Source organism: Pieris brassicae, chromosome Z, assembly GCF_905147105.1.
Source record: "Pieris brassicae chromosome Z, ilPieBrab1.1, whole genome shotgun sequence".
NCBI lineage: Eukaryota > Metazoa > Arthropoda > Insecta > Lepidoptera > Pieridae > Pieris > Pieris brassicae.
The window spans coordinates 6,534,753-6,552,806 of record NC_059680.1 but is presented as its reverse complement, the minus strand read 5'-3'; the positions used below and the strand labels follow the sequence as shown (position 1 = coordinate 6,552,806).

Sequence of the window (18,054 nt, the reverse complement as noted above, 5' to 3'; positions counted from 1 at the left end):
CCAAATCACGAGTTCCGGAAAGGCTATATTATTATTATTATAAAAGTGTGCACTCTTCCGATTACAAGATTTTTTTTGTTAATTTTCGAAATAAATATAACCTATGTTGTTCGGGATATTATGGCACACACATACATACCGTAACAATTTCAAGCATTTCCTGTCGAGATATATAACCATTCCCGTCAAGGTCGTACATGGAAAAGGCCCATTTCAACTTTTGTTCAAGCTTGCCTCGTGAAGTAACACTCAAGGCGCATAGGAATTCCCGGAAATCTATAGTTCCATCGCCGTTCGCATCAAAAGTTCGAAAAACATGTTCTGCAAACTAAATATATAATGTTAATTAACAGTTATTAGTTAATCGGATAGTTATTTGTTTAGTATTTAAGCACTCTCAATGAAGCAACAAAAATTAAAATATGCTAAAGAGTGCCTGATACCATTGGGCGTTCAATAGGCTTTTTAATTTAAGGATTATATTAAATTCAATATTAGGCCCTTACATAAGAAATTGACGTTTTGTCGTACTTTGACCTCAAATGTCTCCGCTTTGGTTAGGAATTCCAAATTCAATTTTCTTGAGCTATTCAGTCGTGTATTTATTCTTCGAAAACCATGATTCATTTCATTTACACGTTTTAATTTTTGTTATGCGTTTATAAAATGGAAAACAGGAAATATCGCGTTATTTACGAGTATGAGTTCCATCGTGGCACCAGTGCTGCAGAAACGGCGCGAAGGGTAGTCATGTGTATGGCGGCGGTGTCGCAAAAGAACGTTCAAGCACTTCAATAATGAAGGGATTTTTAATCGACTCCTTACCTGTGATGAAAAGTGGATCCTGTACGATAATTGGATGTACTCATCGCAATGGCTGAACCCAGCCGAACCAGCCAAATCGTGCCCAAAGCGAAAATTGACTCCGAAAAAGTTACTTGTGAGCGTTTGGTGGAATAGTGCCCGGGTCGTCACTATAACTTTCTTAAATCCGCCAGACGATTACGGCAGATGTCTAATGTCAACAACTGCAAACTATGATGGAAAAGCTAAAACTAAACAAACAAGGCTGGCCAATCCCTCTAGGCCACTGCTGCTTCACGACAACGTTAGACCAAACACTGCACAACAGACTGCTACCAAATTAGAGGAGCTTCAACTGAAATGTTTCAGACATCCACCGTACTCCCTCTCCGGACCTTGCTCCAATAGATTACCATTTTTTTTCGAAATTTGGATACCTTCTCGCAAGGAAAAAAAAAATCACCTGTGATCAGTCGAAACCGCCTTCAAAGATTTTGTTCATTATCCGAATAGTTTTATTAGGAAATGAATCTACCTATAAGATGGCAAAAGTTCATAGATAGCTATGGTGTACATACTTTGATTAATTAAATATATTCTATTTATAAAAATCTACTTTTTATTTCTCCAATACAAAACGCCAATTTCATATGTAATGACCTAATATTTGGTTTATTTAAAACATTAACCCAAGTAAGCGTCAACATAAAGTTATTAAAAGCCAACTTATTTATAATATCAGTTAATACAGTGCTGTAAATTTATAGCTGCATAAGCTGAATATCCAAAGTGTCCATATCTAAATAAAAATGGAGCAATTCAGTAAATATATATAAAGCATTAATTAAACAGTATAAACATTTTTATAAATTAACATGACAGTTCTTCAGCAAGCACAATTAATAGCACAGCGCCATCTATTGGAATATTTAAAACCTTCGACTCAAAATAAGCTAGTTTTCATACAACAGCTAAACAATATATTTTATAGTTCTTTAATCTATATTTAAGTGTAAATTCAGAAATGTATTTCTGGGTAATTTATGAAAAGCTGCTATACAATGCAATTAATCCATTTTCACTGTGACCTGTCGGTGTGTTTGGGCTGCATATTAAACAATTACAAACATGTATAACTCATATTTACCTTGCTAGCATCTCCATATGGAAAGAAATTTCCATATATTTTCTTAAACTCCTCGACAGATAAATGACCACTAGGACAGTCCTTCAGAAATCCCTTGTACCATTCCTGTATTTCTGCGTCTGGAATGTTAACATGAATTATAAGCACATACAAATTAAAGTTCTCACAGCTTGAATAAAATTTGGAAATTTTACACAATAGGAAATATTAAATTCGCTCTACATAAGAATTATATATTCATATCTAATTATTTATTGTAAATAATAATTTTATCATACAACTTTTTTATATATTTAGAAATATAGAAAATAACTAATTATAAAAATATAAAAAACGTATCTGTTACGTGTTAATTTTTTTTGTACGCCTTTAGTAGCCTGTGCCTTACACACGCCGTCAACTCTGAATCTAAACCATACCGGGGTTTAAATGCGCACTTAAGAAAACCCCAATAGTGAACTGCGATTCGCACGCTCGACCTCTGTGTCGAGAGGCGCACGTTCTCTAGTAAGTCTAGTAGTTCTCTGCTCCTCATTGAATCAATTAGAATACATTAAAAAACGCGCCAGAGTTTGACCTTTGATTGAATTATAGCACTGCAACCAGAGTTGACCTGCTCGGAACATGACAGGAATAAAAGGATAATCTAAGGATAAGGAACATGGAAGACTCCTGTTTTATAAGCTTTAAAAATAATTACCTGAAAATTCCGTGTTTTGTTTCAGATCCTCGAGGACCTCAGGCTTGAGTTTACTATTTTGTTTACCCATATTGATTTTTATTACAACTGGTGAGTGATAGTACTTATATCAATAATTTCCCAACGAGTCACGTGCTTTAGTTCGTCAAAAATTGTGCCCTAAAATAAAAATAAAAAATCTAATTACTATAACACTTCCGACGAAGGTTCACAAAGCATGTGATACAAACCTTTAATACAAATGAGGAAGAAATTAATGGTTATGACAGAAACTAAAATCTATTTTTTTTAATTTGTATATTATACATGAATAGGCAAAACGTGAATCATTAAAAATATGTATTCTTAAAAATACACCGAGAAATGATGGTATTTCCATCTATTGATGTGGCTATTACGCTAAATGCAACTACACCGCGAGTGAACCGAACAATAATGCAATCAGACTTACATTCAATGGTAGTATGGGCCTATAGTTTTGTCAAGACATACACAATATGACTTAAGATAAAAAAAAAACAATTGAAATATCATTGTCATCCGGTATAAAATTAAAATAATAAATGCAATATTTATTAAATTAAGCAACAAATATCCAACAACAAATCAACTGCAACTTAGTACGGGTATTTGTTCTTTTTAAGAAAAGTTCACAAACGCAATACTTAAGTTTAAATTACCTAATTGTATAACTATTCTAAGACACATACTACATAAATAATAGGTTTTTAAAATTGTGCTCGAAATTTCTATGAATACGTTACAATAACTTACCTACTAAGTAATACATATAAATTAAAATTCAATTACATTTAATGTGCTTTTACATATATTCTTATTATAAAAGTTAAGAAAAAGAGGAGTTGTAGTGCGCGAAAAAAATAATTTCTTATTAATAGCATAAAGTGATAAAAAATATATGTATTCGCTTAGGGACTCGAAAATTTGGCATGGCACATGAAAATAATCTATGAAGATATTTAGCGTTTAGGCGATATATCAAAAAATTTATACTTATATTTATCTTTCACTCTTTTAGTATTTAGTTTAATAATTACACTTGAGAAAAACGTTTCACTTAACTACACGAAAATCTACAACAACAAAACTTACATTTAAACAAAATCAGCATTGAAGAAATTAAAATCCTAGAACCGATTTTATTTCAGAAATTATTTCGATTACAAAAAATCCCATTCCGTGACACGCATATGTGCAACCACAATTACAGCTAAAACTAAAAATATTGAGCTGTTGCTATTGCTTTCGTATATAAACCCTTTTTCAATCCGACGGGTGTTAAATCGATAATTTTTAGACAAAATTATGCGACATGTTCGGTTTAAACTAAATCACTTTATATGTAATTAAAAAAGTATACTTGCTATTTAATTTTTGAATAATGTACAAAAGTAAGATTCAGAATCAACTCACGGCTAAGTTTGACCGGTATGTCAAAAATTTATTGGGTAAGTTTTCATTAGAAAACTAAGAGTCTAAAAGTACTGTGTGAGTTATAAAATCAAAAGCGTAAAATAGAAAGGAAGACCTTGTACGAAACTCTCAGCACACACCTCGCTCCGCATGATATGAAATGAATTTTGATTTAATTGATAAAAAACAAACGTAGAGCCTCAATCAGCTCTGGCAATTTTTAAGATACCTGATTCATACTTTAATGTCTCGACTCTGAACTTCGTATGTGTTATATGAGGTATTTAAAAATCAATTATTATGGAATTGCTTGTTTTAGGAATTTTGGGCTAAGTACAATCTATAATCAGTATGGCCACGATTTTACGAGTACCATAACTAATTATATCACATCATATTTAATCATTAATTATATTTGCCTTGTGTTGCACATAATACCGTCTTGATATGTACATCACCCTGTCAGCTACAAAAGATTTTTTTGATCCCATCGTGTTGATTCGTATCACTCGGTGTGATCTCGCCAAGCGTTTACATACACAAACCTTTTAATACTGACATTATACTTGTTTAATTATATATTTCATTTTATTTTAATATTTAGTTTAGAAGGTGTTGATAACAAATAGAACATATTTCAATTGGCCTTAAACTATGTTACATAATTGTGGAATGTTAAATATATGAATTTAGTTGGCAGTGCACAATCCCAAACTACGAAACGTTTATGTGAGATGTTACTTGGGTGTAAATAAACTAAAGTAACAAAGTCAGTTGGAAAAATATATCCATTTATAATATTGCGATCTAAATTGTGTTTTTATAGATACAATCATATTTCAATTCAACAGATATATATAAAATGATATAAGCTTTTATTGACCGTCGTTTGTGCGGGAGCTCTATTTACACCCAACCTGTTACCGACTGTCTTACAAACACGTAGAGTAGTGTTGTAGCACTGAAAACTATAGAACAATCCAGAACTTAACTAAACATGAAATACTAGGTCACTATATATTGGTTCTGAATAATGCTGGACACAGGCAACTTAAATTCATAGATCAGGTACTTAAAGCTGCCACGGCCCTTTTACAGTTTAATCAAATCAATAGCAATCGCAAAATAATTTACGTACTCAGAGTAAATGCATCGTGACGTCCGATTTTAAACAAGCGAAAAGGAAATGTCCGTGTCAGTCTTTGATAACTGATCCGAGCCATTCAAAAACTCCAAAACAGAACGAAGTATATACAAATTGAGAAGGCACAGTAGGAAGAAAGGAATAGGTTAAGTTTCACTAAAACGAAGCTCAGTTTATATCGCTTTAAAGCGATCGCTAAATAGAAACTTACACGAGGATATAGATAATATCTCATACAATTACGTCGATCACTAAGTAGTACAACACCGATATCGAATGAAATATGTATCATATAATGTATTACTACAATTCATTGTAATAATTAACAGTGTTGATAAGATACATTGCTATGTCAAAACCATACTTCTTCCATATTATCGGCTGGTAATGAATTCTATAAACTTCCTTATATCTGTGTAAAGAAAATATCTGCTCAGTTATAAAAAAAAATGGCACTACAGCCGTTTAGGTCTGGGCCCCAGGTTTCTGTATCTATTTTGTGTTCCTTTGTTTTTTCTGATCTGCCACTCACCGTCTACTTTTTTGGTCTAAGGCATGCCTATAGAGGCATGTACGAGCATGAGTCAAATGCGCAAATAGACATTAACTCAATTGGAGCACAGCCTGCGTCGAACCAACCTCAAGGATCTCGTACACGAAAACTACTAAGCCCTGCTCAATTATAATGCTGCTTCATATAGAATACTTTTGTTTTTAATTATCTTATTATTGTGATATAAGCCGACTTAATAAAAAAATAAATTGTTCCACCGTCACATAATCTTGTTTTAATTTTTATTGCCTATAAAAATAAATTCCAGCAAACGAAGTCACGTAGCAATAATACCGTGAAATTAAATATATTTTAAACAAATATAACCGAGGTAAAATAACAATGCTCTAACACGTCGTGGTCGTATAATTATCGAGCCTCTTATTAGGCTTTGGCGAATACAACATAAATACAATTTAAAATTTTACCCTACTAGATGCACAAACAACCTAAAAACTGGTAGAAATATTCTTAGAGACATATATGGGAAGTGTCGTAAGCGAACCATAGTTACCGACAAATTACGATCTATAATGCAAATTGGTGACATCAATCTTATCAATTCTGTTAATGGACTATACTAATTGTATCGTTTATAATTAAATTACGATTGACATTTATATTGTGCCGTACATGATCAAAGTATTCCTGTAATATCAAATTTCGTAAAAGGGGTTGATCTTTGGAAACAACATTTATAGACAATCCGACAGCGAGAAAATATTAATTAAATACATATAAATGTATCCAAAATTCTGAAATTTAAAAACGGTACAAAACCCTATCGGAACATAAATCATAGAAGTATAATTGGATAACGTTATTACTGCATAACGAAAAAATTCTTTTTTCAATATAAAAATGCAAATTTTCAAATTATGTAGTGTCAAAGAAGACTTAATTTGTGCCGTCGGGTTATCTGGGTGGGTATACAACATGAATACGTGAAAGATGCTGAATTTTATTTATTGCGTTTAAGGCGCTAGCATTTTAGACAGCTCCTCGTCCTGAAGACAACCCTTGAGGAACTCGTCCTGTGTGAGCTGTCCATCGTTGTTCTCATCCATTTTTGCGAATATATTCTTGGCACGCTCCTCGGCCGAGTCCGCCGGCCTGTTACTTGAACAGGCACCCAACATATCGTAAATTGCCTGAAATACAATACGATCGTAATTAACATCGGAAAATAAAACGTTCCAGCAGCTTAGCGTTCGTATTAACGTTATTCAGAAGGTATCGATCGATACAACTGTATTTATAAATCTTTTGCAGTTTTACCTGCAACGCGGGTATCGGCCCTCCATCGCACTCATATAACCATATCTATGTATAGCTTACTATCGCTGCAACCGCTCTATTGAGTTAACGACGGCTTAATATAATAGACCCGTCACTATCTAGAGTAATTAATATCTTTAGCTTTTACTAACTTTTGTAGTTATTCAATAATCAATATCGAATAACACTTATCTCCCTTAACACGACTTGTATAGAAGATATATACTTGTAGATAAGATATCCATGAAATATTCCCAAAATACAACAGACTCGTAAACTATATCTGCCAATACAAAAATACTTTTACTTTTCGATGGAGGCGTTGAATTAAAAATAATAAAGCGCCCAGACAAATACATTATTCATACCTGAACTATTTTAGTCATCTCCTGAATATCGATCACCCCATTTCCATCCACGTCGTACATACGGAAAGCCCATTTAAGCTTTTCCTCTGGAGTTCCACTGGACGTAACATGAATCGCCTGCAGGAATTCCTAAAACAAGGCAAACACCAATGTTTACCGACACATGCTGACTTCCCAACAACACAAACGAGGAACGCCTCTCGTTACCCTCACGTGAACTCAATTAAACATCAAAATACAAGCTCATTCGCAATTCACAAAGCAAACTTTCGCAGTTGAAATATCGTAAATTATATATTTGGTGTAAATGTGACACGTTCGCAAACAGCACCGACAAACACCTTATTATAAGTTACCTTGAAATCAATGTATCCATTTTTGTCCATATCGAAAGTGCGGAAAACATGGTCACAGAACTCCACCGCATTCCCGGACGGGAAGAACATCTTGTACATATCCACGAACTTCGCTGGAGTCAACCGACCATTGGGACAGTCTTGCTATAAAAATTAACACAGAAAATTATTAAAACTGCTTAAATGTTCTTATTTAAAGTATAAATCTAAATGATTCATTAAAATTTTAAAACCAGCTACTCAAACTATAATTAAATTAATGTAATAAACTAACTTTAAATCCTTTATACCACTCCTTGATAGTGGTCTCATCGTATGATGTGTGTGTTTTGAGGAAGTCCATATCTTCCTTGGTAAGTTTGTCTTTACTGACAAAGCAACCCATCTTTACGTCTGGAACAAACAATGTAAAAGTTATTATATTATTCCTACTATTAATACTACTACTAGAACTACTATTAACGCAAACTTATTAAATTGAAATTATGTTATTCCTACGTAACTCCAAAATTTGTTCCACGAATGTCACGTTTTACTGCAACGACTGTAAACGTAGGAATGGGAAAAGAAAACATGAACAATAACCATTTGCGAAATTGCTGCCAATATAGGGTATATATCGAATAACTTTACATACGGGATTCATACTCAGCACCAACTCTGAATCTTAGCCACAGACCTACATTGTATTACAGTAAAGAAATTCAATAAAATTGCTAAGTTAAAATTTTGTAAGGCTTGAACCTCTCAAAGCTCTACCACTGATCTCCTAATTATCCGCTTTCATCGCAAAATAATTGCTAGTCATGAATATTTGAGTTGGATCAGAGGGACAAAACAGCCATTATCAATTATTTCTGGCCGTCAGGATGATTAATAATTCTAAATCTATCTATCTTTATTACGAAATCACATTAAAAAATATAGAGTATTGCCAATTTTGAGGTAACGTTTGCAAAATTAGCTAGTAGGCATATGAGGAACTTGAGTATTGCTGATGTATGAGTTTCTCTTGACAATATTATTGACGGCGCATTTGACGCGGTTGGGCGTGGAAATGTCACGGACGGAACAGCGATAAAGATAAAAATGCCGCACCCCCGCGCTAGCCGCAAGTCTGCTCCCATTTCCCAGCACAATAACACCTGACGCTTCAATTTGAACAACCCTTCATATTGTTTGCATTTGCAGAAAGATAATATGCCTATTATTGTTGCATTACATGATGATTTATGAATGTACCAGACATAATCACTACGGGTTAATTAGTATATATGCAGAACGCATCTATCGGCTGCTCTTTTAAAAAAAAGTTATGTCTGGTGGCATGAGAGACTATATTTAGAACTTGGATGGTGTATCCACACTACTTCCCAGGAGCAAGCTAAGTAGCTTATTTAGGGATTTAATGTGTAATGTAATTATTTGGATATATTATAGGACTATAATATATATAAATAGATATGTAGATCCAATCTCAGAGCATCAACTTTATCTGGGTAGTGTCAGCGCAAACGCGTAATAAACAAACATACAGCCGAATTCAGGGAAATGTTTGAAAAGATACCTTAATAACAACTCAACAAGATTCCTTAGAGCTTACAAGAAATAAAAAATACACAGCTATTAAGTGATAACGGCTTAGGCCATATTAAATCTTAGGGTGATGTTCAGCGTGGCTTATCGCTATGTCTCCCGTATGTATGTCAAAACCAATACTTTCTAAACAAACTAAGTCTCTAATCTCGAGTCTGGATCTTACCCTTACTTTCCGAGCGGAATAACGGACGCAAACTTAAATATATTAGATTTTTTTAATATTATAGGGGGTCCATATAAATTCACCACTTATCTTAGACAGTCGGGTAAAATGGTATACACGCATCTGAAAGCGTATGCTTATTAAGAAGCAATAGACAAACATACACGTGTATATGTACCCTGAGTAGATTAAAAACGTCATCTAAACGCGCATACAAATTTTCACCTAAATTGGATTGGCCTAACTTTAAATTTGAATTGTAAATTAAAGGTTAATGTAATGTATGCACAGCAAACGTGTCACATCATTAAACAATTATACTAACTAGATTCTGCATCTGTGAGAAAATAAAATATGGCAGTCAGTGGTTTTAGTACAGAATACGACGAAGATCAAGTGATGTGGCAGGGGGCGCAATGTCTAGCAAAGCCCTAGCAATAGATATAATTTTAAAACCAACAGCTGCGCTATTCAAAACTCTGCAGTAACTTTAATAATTCCCATGAATGAAGTTCGAATTTCAACTGAATACAATTTTAATTTTTTCTCAGTAATCTTTTCATAAATCTCGTAGTTTTGTAAAACTTCATACTATATATATATATGTTAGTTTTTTAATTAAATAGGGGGCAAACGGGCAGGAGGCTCACATGATGCTAAGTGATACCGCCGCCCATGGACACTCTCAATGCCAGAGGGATCGCGAGTGAGTTGCCGGCCTTTTAAGAATTTGTACGCTCTTTTCTTGAAGGACCCTAAGTCGAATTGGTGCGGAAATACTTCTGTGGGCAGCTTCCACATAGCGGTGGTGCGCGGCAAAAATTGCCTTGAAAAACGCTCAGTCGTGGAACGTCGGATGTCGAGCTGATACGGGTGGAATTTTGTATTCTGCCTCGTCGTCCGATGATGAAACTCAGCTGCAGGTATTAATCCGAACAACTCCATGGTAAATGCGGTAGAAGATGCAGAGAGACCCCACATCTCTACGCAACGCCAAAGGATCGAGCCGCTCGGAGAGGGATTGGTCATCGACGTTTCGAACCGCTCTTCGTTGGATACGGTCAAGTGGAAGGAGCTGGTACTGGAGAGCCCCCGCCCAGAGGTGAGAACAGTATTCCATGTGGCCGCATATGTATATAGAGCTGTAAGCGGTGGCCCGGAGTGAAGTACCGTCTCGCCATGCTGAACACACCAAGCTTTTTGGAGGCTAATTTAGTCTTTCCCTCCAAATGACCGCGAAACTGAACGTCGTTCGATATGTCAACGCCAAGTATTCCGATGCTGGCTTTATCGATTCATATTACAATTTTACAATTGCAAGCAAATATATTACAACATAGATATTTTGATTTACTGAATTCATGGAGCTAAGAACAAAAGAAACACTGAATATTAATACACGTAAAGTAGTGTTGCGAATGAAAATAATGTAACAGTATTAACCTACTTCGAGAATGAAGAGGTTTTTTAATAAAAATCTTCCTCTTAACACGATTTCATTAAGCTAAAACGCTGTCAGCCGTTTATTTGGCTAACTAATAAAGTCTGCACCTACTTAATTGTGCCTGTAGACTTTAACCGTTATTTTGAGCTTCGTAAAGTCACAATACTAATAAAATGCTAGTATTACACTGAAATCGGAGACGCAATATTTTTTTCTCTTATACCTAAAGCAGGTGGCCCTGGCCCTTGCGCGTTATATGAAATATTTAAATAAATCATCCAACTCTTTAATGTCTGTCCTTGCCTAATTAAAATTCGAGTTATAATTGATATAGGTATTTAAGGTAGAAAAGGACCAAGAGTCCATAATAAAATCGCTGCGACTTCAATTTATAAAATGGAAAAGCGATTGTATGGGAGATTTAAAATGTTATTTCTTATGTGAATTTATAATATAAGCACAGAATGAATATAATATCGAATATAAATAAAATCACGTTTCCAGAAATACTTTCCACTCCCGTAAGGGAAATTGGAAAACGTACGTTACATTTTTATATATGTAGACCATATTTCCTAGGTGGTATAAGGATGACTGTCCTTTTATCCGAACAAAATATTTTTCAACACTTCCATTCACACATATAAATATAACGAAAACCCGGGTCTTTTTATCGGCTTTTGTGTATCGTAAATCTCTTTTAATCATACTATTTACGTTTGCAAAAACTCTTTCGGTATTTTTGTTTATGATTTACCAGGTGGGTCGCGAATGCCCTTCTTATATAATATATATTCTTAGGAAGACCCGGGTCTTCGTTAACCATTACTGATGGCAGGTCTTCTGATTTCAAATGTAAACATATGCAGTAAAACTGACAATTACTATAATCACTTAGCCAACAAGGCTTAAGACTGAACTACCCAATAGGAAATGTGACAACCATAACTTTTCTAGATAACGGTAGCCGAAACGCGAGCAATAGGCTGTTCGAGGCCAAAGTGCAACATGATAGGATGCTATTAAATACCGTGGACGCCCATGGTCCTGACCTTGACAGCTTTCCCATCGCAAAATTATATACGTCACCAGCGAAACTGAATTCAATTTTGCTTTTGTTCGCGTGTACTTTTTCATTTTATTTATACAACGAAGGATTGTGAAATTTAAATCACTTAAATTTGCTTGCAAATCGCGTTTTCCAATGCCGCCTGAATACATACTTTTGAAGGCTATACAAGAAATTATCATTTTGAAAAAACAAGTCACGGGCAGTCAACATATTTAACATAATTCAAGGAGAACGCAAAATGATAACAGCTCTAGAAATTTAAGAAATCGCCTCAGATTAAGCGTATTAATTTTCAAATAGCTTACAAATACTAATCGATTGACGTATTAGAAGACCCAAATCGCACTCATAAACCTCAAATTCATCGACGTTATAATTATTGTTGATAGCGTAACACAGGAAGTGAGGGACTTTATGATTTTTTTATTACGAAATCTGTATTGGCTTTTCCAAATAATATTATTAAATTGCGTGTCTTTTTCTTATTAAAATCGTATCTCTCTTTTAAATATTCAAACAATACAAACAACATACTCTAAAACAAAATATTATAAACCTGAAATAAGTATTCAATGTTTTGGCGTTTTCAGTGTCATACTGAAAATGTATGACACTGAATACGCCGAATAGGTAACACTAAAAATGTTTACAAAATGAAAAACGGCTTAATGTAGAAAACATGCCAATACTTTTATTGTTTTTCGAAGTAATCTCCGTTCCTCTCTACACGTCGTCACATTCGATGGAACTACTGAGAAAAGAAATTGGGCCCATTCTTCCTTAGAGTCTCTTCTATGGCATTTTCGTACGTTTTCACCGCATCTTCAGGGCTCGTAAAGCGAATACCTCGAATTGTATCTTCAGTTCTTGGGAATATATGAAAGTCGCCAGGTCAGGACTGTATGGCGGATGTTCCATAGTTCATAGTCAAACATTCAACAGTCCGTTTTGCGGAGTGCGCTGAAGCATCGTGGTGAAGGAAGCAGAATCCCTGCTTCGAGGGCGCTGCTGTCAATTTTTTTCCACGACAACAGGCAAAAAGCGATAGACATACCAGTTTGCAGTAAATGTCCTTCCTTCTTGTAGCACAACTGCCGAAAAATGACCTGACCTGACGCAATCATCTTTTTTCCTTGACTTTTTCCTTTCTTTGCCTTAGTTAGCCGACCCTAGAATGGGAACACCCACTGAGCTGATTGTCTTTTGGTTTCTGGTTCGTAACAAAATATCCAGCTTTCATCACCTGTGACGATGTCAAATACTGGTACAAAGCTTCCTGACGCCTAAAGTTTCGTGTAATATTCTTGAACTTGACTCATACCAATGCCTAGGCTTGCCCGTATCTGCTGATAGGTGAATCTCTTATCTTCCTATATCATGCGTCGCACAGCACTGATGTTATCTTCAGTAGTCGCTGTTAAAGGACGTCCCTCATCCGGATCATTATTGCGATTGCTACGTCCACGCTTAAACTCATAAAATCAATTGTAAATAGTGGCACGAGATACGGCTTTATTAAGAAACGCTAATCGCAGCCTATCATAGCTTTGTTGTTGAGTAAGCCCACAAGGAAAGTCATAATAAATCACGTTTGGTTCATTTTCACGTTTTAGATTTGCCGCCAATTGAGAAAAACAAATAACAAATGAATGCAATATACATTAGGTTACCAAAGAGTTCTTAAATTGAATTTCAAAAAAGTTTTATTTAGCAATGTTTCTAACTAGGCAGTTCTAAACATTTTCAGTGTTACCCACGTATAAGAAAATATTTTTTCCATTCGTCATACTTCAAGAAACGATGAAAAAAAATGGAAAGAAACAATGTACTTTTTTGGAGTTGTGCGACCGTATAGGCCCTTAAGAAACACATGAGTGAAAATTCAGCACAAATGATTCAGCATTAAGCGTTTGGATAGGATTCTATAATGCTCTAGGACTCGCAAAATCCGCGTTGAAGCTATTCCTTAACAAGGTTAACGCTTATTCAATAAAGCCACGCTTGCGATGGTGTCGAAGGGAAATTCAATAAATTACGCTCAACCATCCAAAGGCCTTTATGAAAATGCAATGTCATGATCACATTATTAGAGACTAGAGGTAGCTTTCAGTTTTGAAGAGGCATAATATATATTACCTGCAGAAGCCAGTATTGATGAACAGTATCAACTTGAAATGTAACGTGTTTGCGCGGCAAGGCCTTTTAATTAATTTTCCGTTTGAGAAGTCACGCCCTCCGTGCCTATAAGACACATCAAACACGATACGGGTTACACGTGTTTACAATGATATAGTTGGTATAGGTCGTCTCGTAAACAAGCAGATATGCTATGTCCATGGGGCCTCCTGCCCGTTCGCCTCCTATTACATTAAAAAATGACATTTTGATAAATTTTTCTTATGCTAACATTTTATGGCTCCGTTAATTAGATTTGAGGTATGCTTTGCATTCAGTGTATTTGTTTAATTTTGTAATTAAACTTTATATATTGACAATTAAGTAGTAAACGGATAAACTATTTTATTTTATATGAGACCGAAAATTCAAACTTATATTTAATAGTTGAAAATTAATATTTATTTAATAATATAATAACAATTAAATTACTACAATAATATAACATCGAGTTTGAAATCTTGCAAAATAATTGTGATACGCACCAAGAAAGTGAGATTTCCGTGGGGGGAATGCAAATTAGAGCCAATGCTGCATACGTCTTAGATGAAGTGGCTGAGTAAAAAATTACGCCGGTAGATATTTAAATGTATAGCAATATTATATTTCATTCATACAATTAATACATAAAACAACACGTAAGACGCTATTGGGTCCTGCTGAGTTCTTTTGTCAATTTATTCATAGATACAACATGGCCCGTGAGGTAAGGTGCCAATTAAACCGAATTAAGTCAGGCACGTACCACAAAACAATCTAACACAATTAAAACACCAATAAGTTGAATGATTTGAACTATGTTAAGCTTTAACTTTAACATAGATAAGCACTTAAGTGTCGACGATTGTCATTCGCCATCGTATTAACGTCAAAAGTAAAATTAAAGTCTAACCTTAACAAATTGGTGTGACCTTTTATATCGTGTGAACTTTAAGCTCACCTCAGCTGTGGGTAAAATTAAGAGTTAAAATTGACACGAGCAACTTTATTGAATCATTACTGAATCCATGCATGAAACGTAGGTTCTAGCAAATATAATTTCAAAGTAAAAGGATTATAAAGTGTGGCATCGAAAGCCGAGTCCAGCGCTTGCAGAATACGTCATACTCTGACCCGAATGCAGCCAGCGGCTAAAGGAAAATCGAGTTAAAGCCTATCACGTCGCCCTTACCAATTTCCAACACGTCCACACGTAAAGGGAGCTTTCAACAGAACATTTTAACGTCAACTTCAACCTTTCGCTTTTTTGTCACAAAAAATGTTCACTAGAAATATTGTTGCAACAATAAAAGCTCATAATTATCAGCACCGAAAATGTCGAGCATTTATCGATGCTTTATAAGACAGATGCGGTGTTATCGACGTACCGGCTGCGTCATATAAAACGATATGTAAAATGTTATTTTCGGCCGCGTTTTCTGACGATACGCAATAAATAGCTTAAGTGATTTATGTACATTAAACAGTTGGGGAGCGACCGAAATAGTATGGAGAGCCAGGAAGGTATCCTCGCGTTCAACAAAGATATCAGTCTACTTTGCCATCACCTAACTGCTGATTCTATTGAGATATTGATGCGTTAGCCATTTATATAATATATTGAGAATTACAAAATGCATTAGGTTCCATACAGCGCTGTTAGAATGCAGCCCATCTTATTACAACGTGATTTTGAGAAAATATTTTCATCTACGAAATCCGTAATGGATGAGAAAATTTAATCATAGGATTAAATTCCTAGCATTACATTCAAGAGCGAGAGACGCTCAGCTTCCTTCTTAATTTAATATAGAGATTGGATAATATTATTTTTGAGTAAAAGTTTCGAACTCACGTGGCTGTCACGTTGTGTTATACGGTAATCCGTACGTGGAAATATCGGCTACAATATAGTGTACTAAGTAATATAATATAGTCCCATTACATAATACTTCGTCAATATCAAAAGACCGTCAGCTTCCTTTGTAATTCAAAATAGATATTGGATAAAATTATTTTTGAGTAAAATTATCAAAAAGAGCTCACGTAGCTGCCATGCTACGTGGTAAGCCGTACAAGAAAATAATCGGCTATAATGACGTGAATTAAGTAATAGAGTATATTCAAATATTCGGCAGATGTCGACAGATAATAGAATATGCAGTCTGGTTTTATGTTTAACACTTTCATTATTTGGAATATTAGTCTGTGATTCACGTACAAAGTGAAGGCCGCCTTACAATTAAGGTCGACACCGTAGAATTGCGAGTCACGTAGCAGTCACAAGTAACTGTTGTAATTTATAAAGTGTTCTAGACTGCATGTATATATAGATGGTGGTCCGACAACCTTTTCCCTGTGCTCTGGCCTCCTTAACAATCATCCACTACTTATTATACAAGCTTCTCCATCATTTTAAAGTCATCCCCTATGTAATCCCTCCAAGGTATAACTGCCACTGAGCAACATATGAGCAACGTAAAAATTAAAATATTTTCATTGAAATAGTATTCAACAACCAATTTAATGGTAAAAATAAGAATAACAATTAACCACAAGAAGAAAACGAAAACATTCCATTTATATTTATCATAAAATTTCTTATTAAAACAGATGAAACAGTCATTACAAGGCAGACAACGTAATATTGTTTACTGAGGATAAGCTGTTAAATAAATATAGATATTTTATATTAATTAAGAGTCGAATCGATACAATTTTAATAAACAATAGTTTTTAAATGGTAGATGAATAGTGTTTGAAATTTGAATCATTGTTTTCAAGATTTAAAATAGATCACTTCGTCGGAGATCGTGTGGCTACTAATATTAAATTCAATAATAACATAAACTCAATGTAAATCTTACTAATAATTAAATATAGGCTATTTTTATTTACCTATGTACCATATATAATACCAAGCCATATATGCCCTAAAACAGTAGTGGCAATAGGAGGGTCATACAGCAAGATGGACAGATAAGAGGTGGACTTTAAAGACAACTGTAAGGACCAAGGAGAAGAAGAAGAAGGCGCCCCAAAAAACGGTGGATAGAAGAAATAGAAGACAATGAAGAAATAAAGCCATGAACCAGGGTCAGTTGGAAAAAGCTGAAGGGGGCCTTTACCCGTGAAGGGATTCCAATCGACGGTACTGAAGGTACCGTGAAAATATAGGATAACAAAGTAAATAAAAAAAATAAGCTTTATATTATCATTTTTTTGTCATGATTGGAAATTAAACGGACTGTATTATTATAAAATACAAAACTTAAACAAAAATTTATAGATGCATAAGACATTATAAACATCTGCACACTTACAGGATATTTGAAATTCCTATTTATTACGAGAAAATATTATATATAAAATTAAAAATAAACCAGCGACTTTAAAGCGACTAAAGACGAAGTGGAGCGAGTTTATGATTTCTCATGAGACGTTTCCATTAATATCAATCAATATCAATTTGATTACAGAATCCTTTTACCCAAATATGTAGGTATTTGGGCGAAAAGGATTACTATATAGATATATTAGGAGCGAGTAGTCAAATATAACAAATCATTTGTTACCTTAATCATCCAAATCGGTTCATGGACGGCGGAAGATATCCTAACACTGATTACTACTGCTACATATACTCAATGAACTAAGACAGTAAGGCGATTCCGATGCCAACATCCATATGGTATTGTTTTAAGTAGTTAATGCTAAAATAAAACCATGAATTTTTGACGTCCACTTTTAGCATGATTCTTAGATGTTAAACACACTATTTTTAAAAAGATAATCAACAGAAGTATAAAAATGTATGTACAAATATGCTTAATAATTG

General features: G+C 34.5%; 2 protein-coding genes across 7 annotated transcripts in view; both read right to left on the bottom strand.

Moving 5' to 3' along the window:
• The window catches only part of LOC123718431 (neurocalcin homolog), a 49,761-nt gene that overhangs the window by 7,383 nt on the left and 24,324 nt on the right, over positions 1-18,054 (bottom strand). For both annotated transcript variants that reach the window (XM_045674912.1, XM_045674911.1), the window contains exons 2-4: positions 2,652-2,810; positions 1,952-2,070; positions 140-328 (exon numbers count right to left, since the gene is read on the bottom strand). In XM_045674912.1, coding sequence (XP_045530868.1) covers positions 140-328; positions 1,952-2,070; positions 2,652-2,721 — 378 coding nt within the window. In that variant the 5' untranslated portion in view covers positions 2,722-2,810. The remainder of the gene's footprint in view (positions 1-139; positions 329-1,951; positions 2,071-2,651; positions 2,811-18,054) is intronic.
• The window catches only part of LOC123718430 (neuronal calcium sensor 2), a 36,504-nt gene continuing 23,982 nt past the window's right edge, over positions 5,533-18,054 (bottom strand). For 3 of the 5 annotated variants that reach the window (XM_045674905.1, XM_045674908.1, XM_045674906.1), the window contains exons 2-5: positions 8,059-8,177; positions 7,785-7,928; positions 7,429-7,557; positions 5,533-6,933 (exon numbers count right to left, since the gene is read on the bottom strand). In XM_045674905.1, the coding sequence (XP_045530861.1) occupies positions 6,757-6,933; positions 7,429-7,557; positions 7,785-7,928; positions 8,059-8,177 (569 nt within the window). In that variant the 3' untranslated portion in view covers positions 5,533-6,756. Of the gene's footprint in view, positions 6,934-7,428; positions 7,558-7,784; positions 7,929-8,058; positions 8,178-8,287; positions 8,335-14,198; positions 14,220-18,054 lie in introns of those variants that run through there. The other 2 variants (XM_045674909.1, XM_045674907.1) reach the window with 2 other exon arrangements.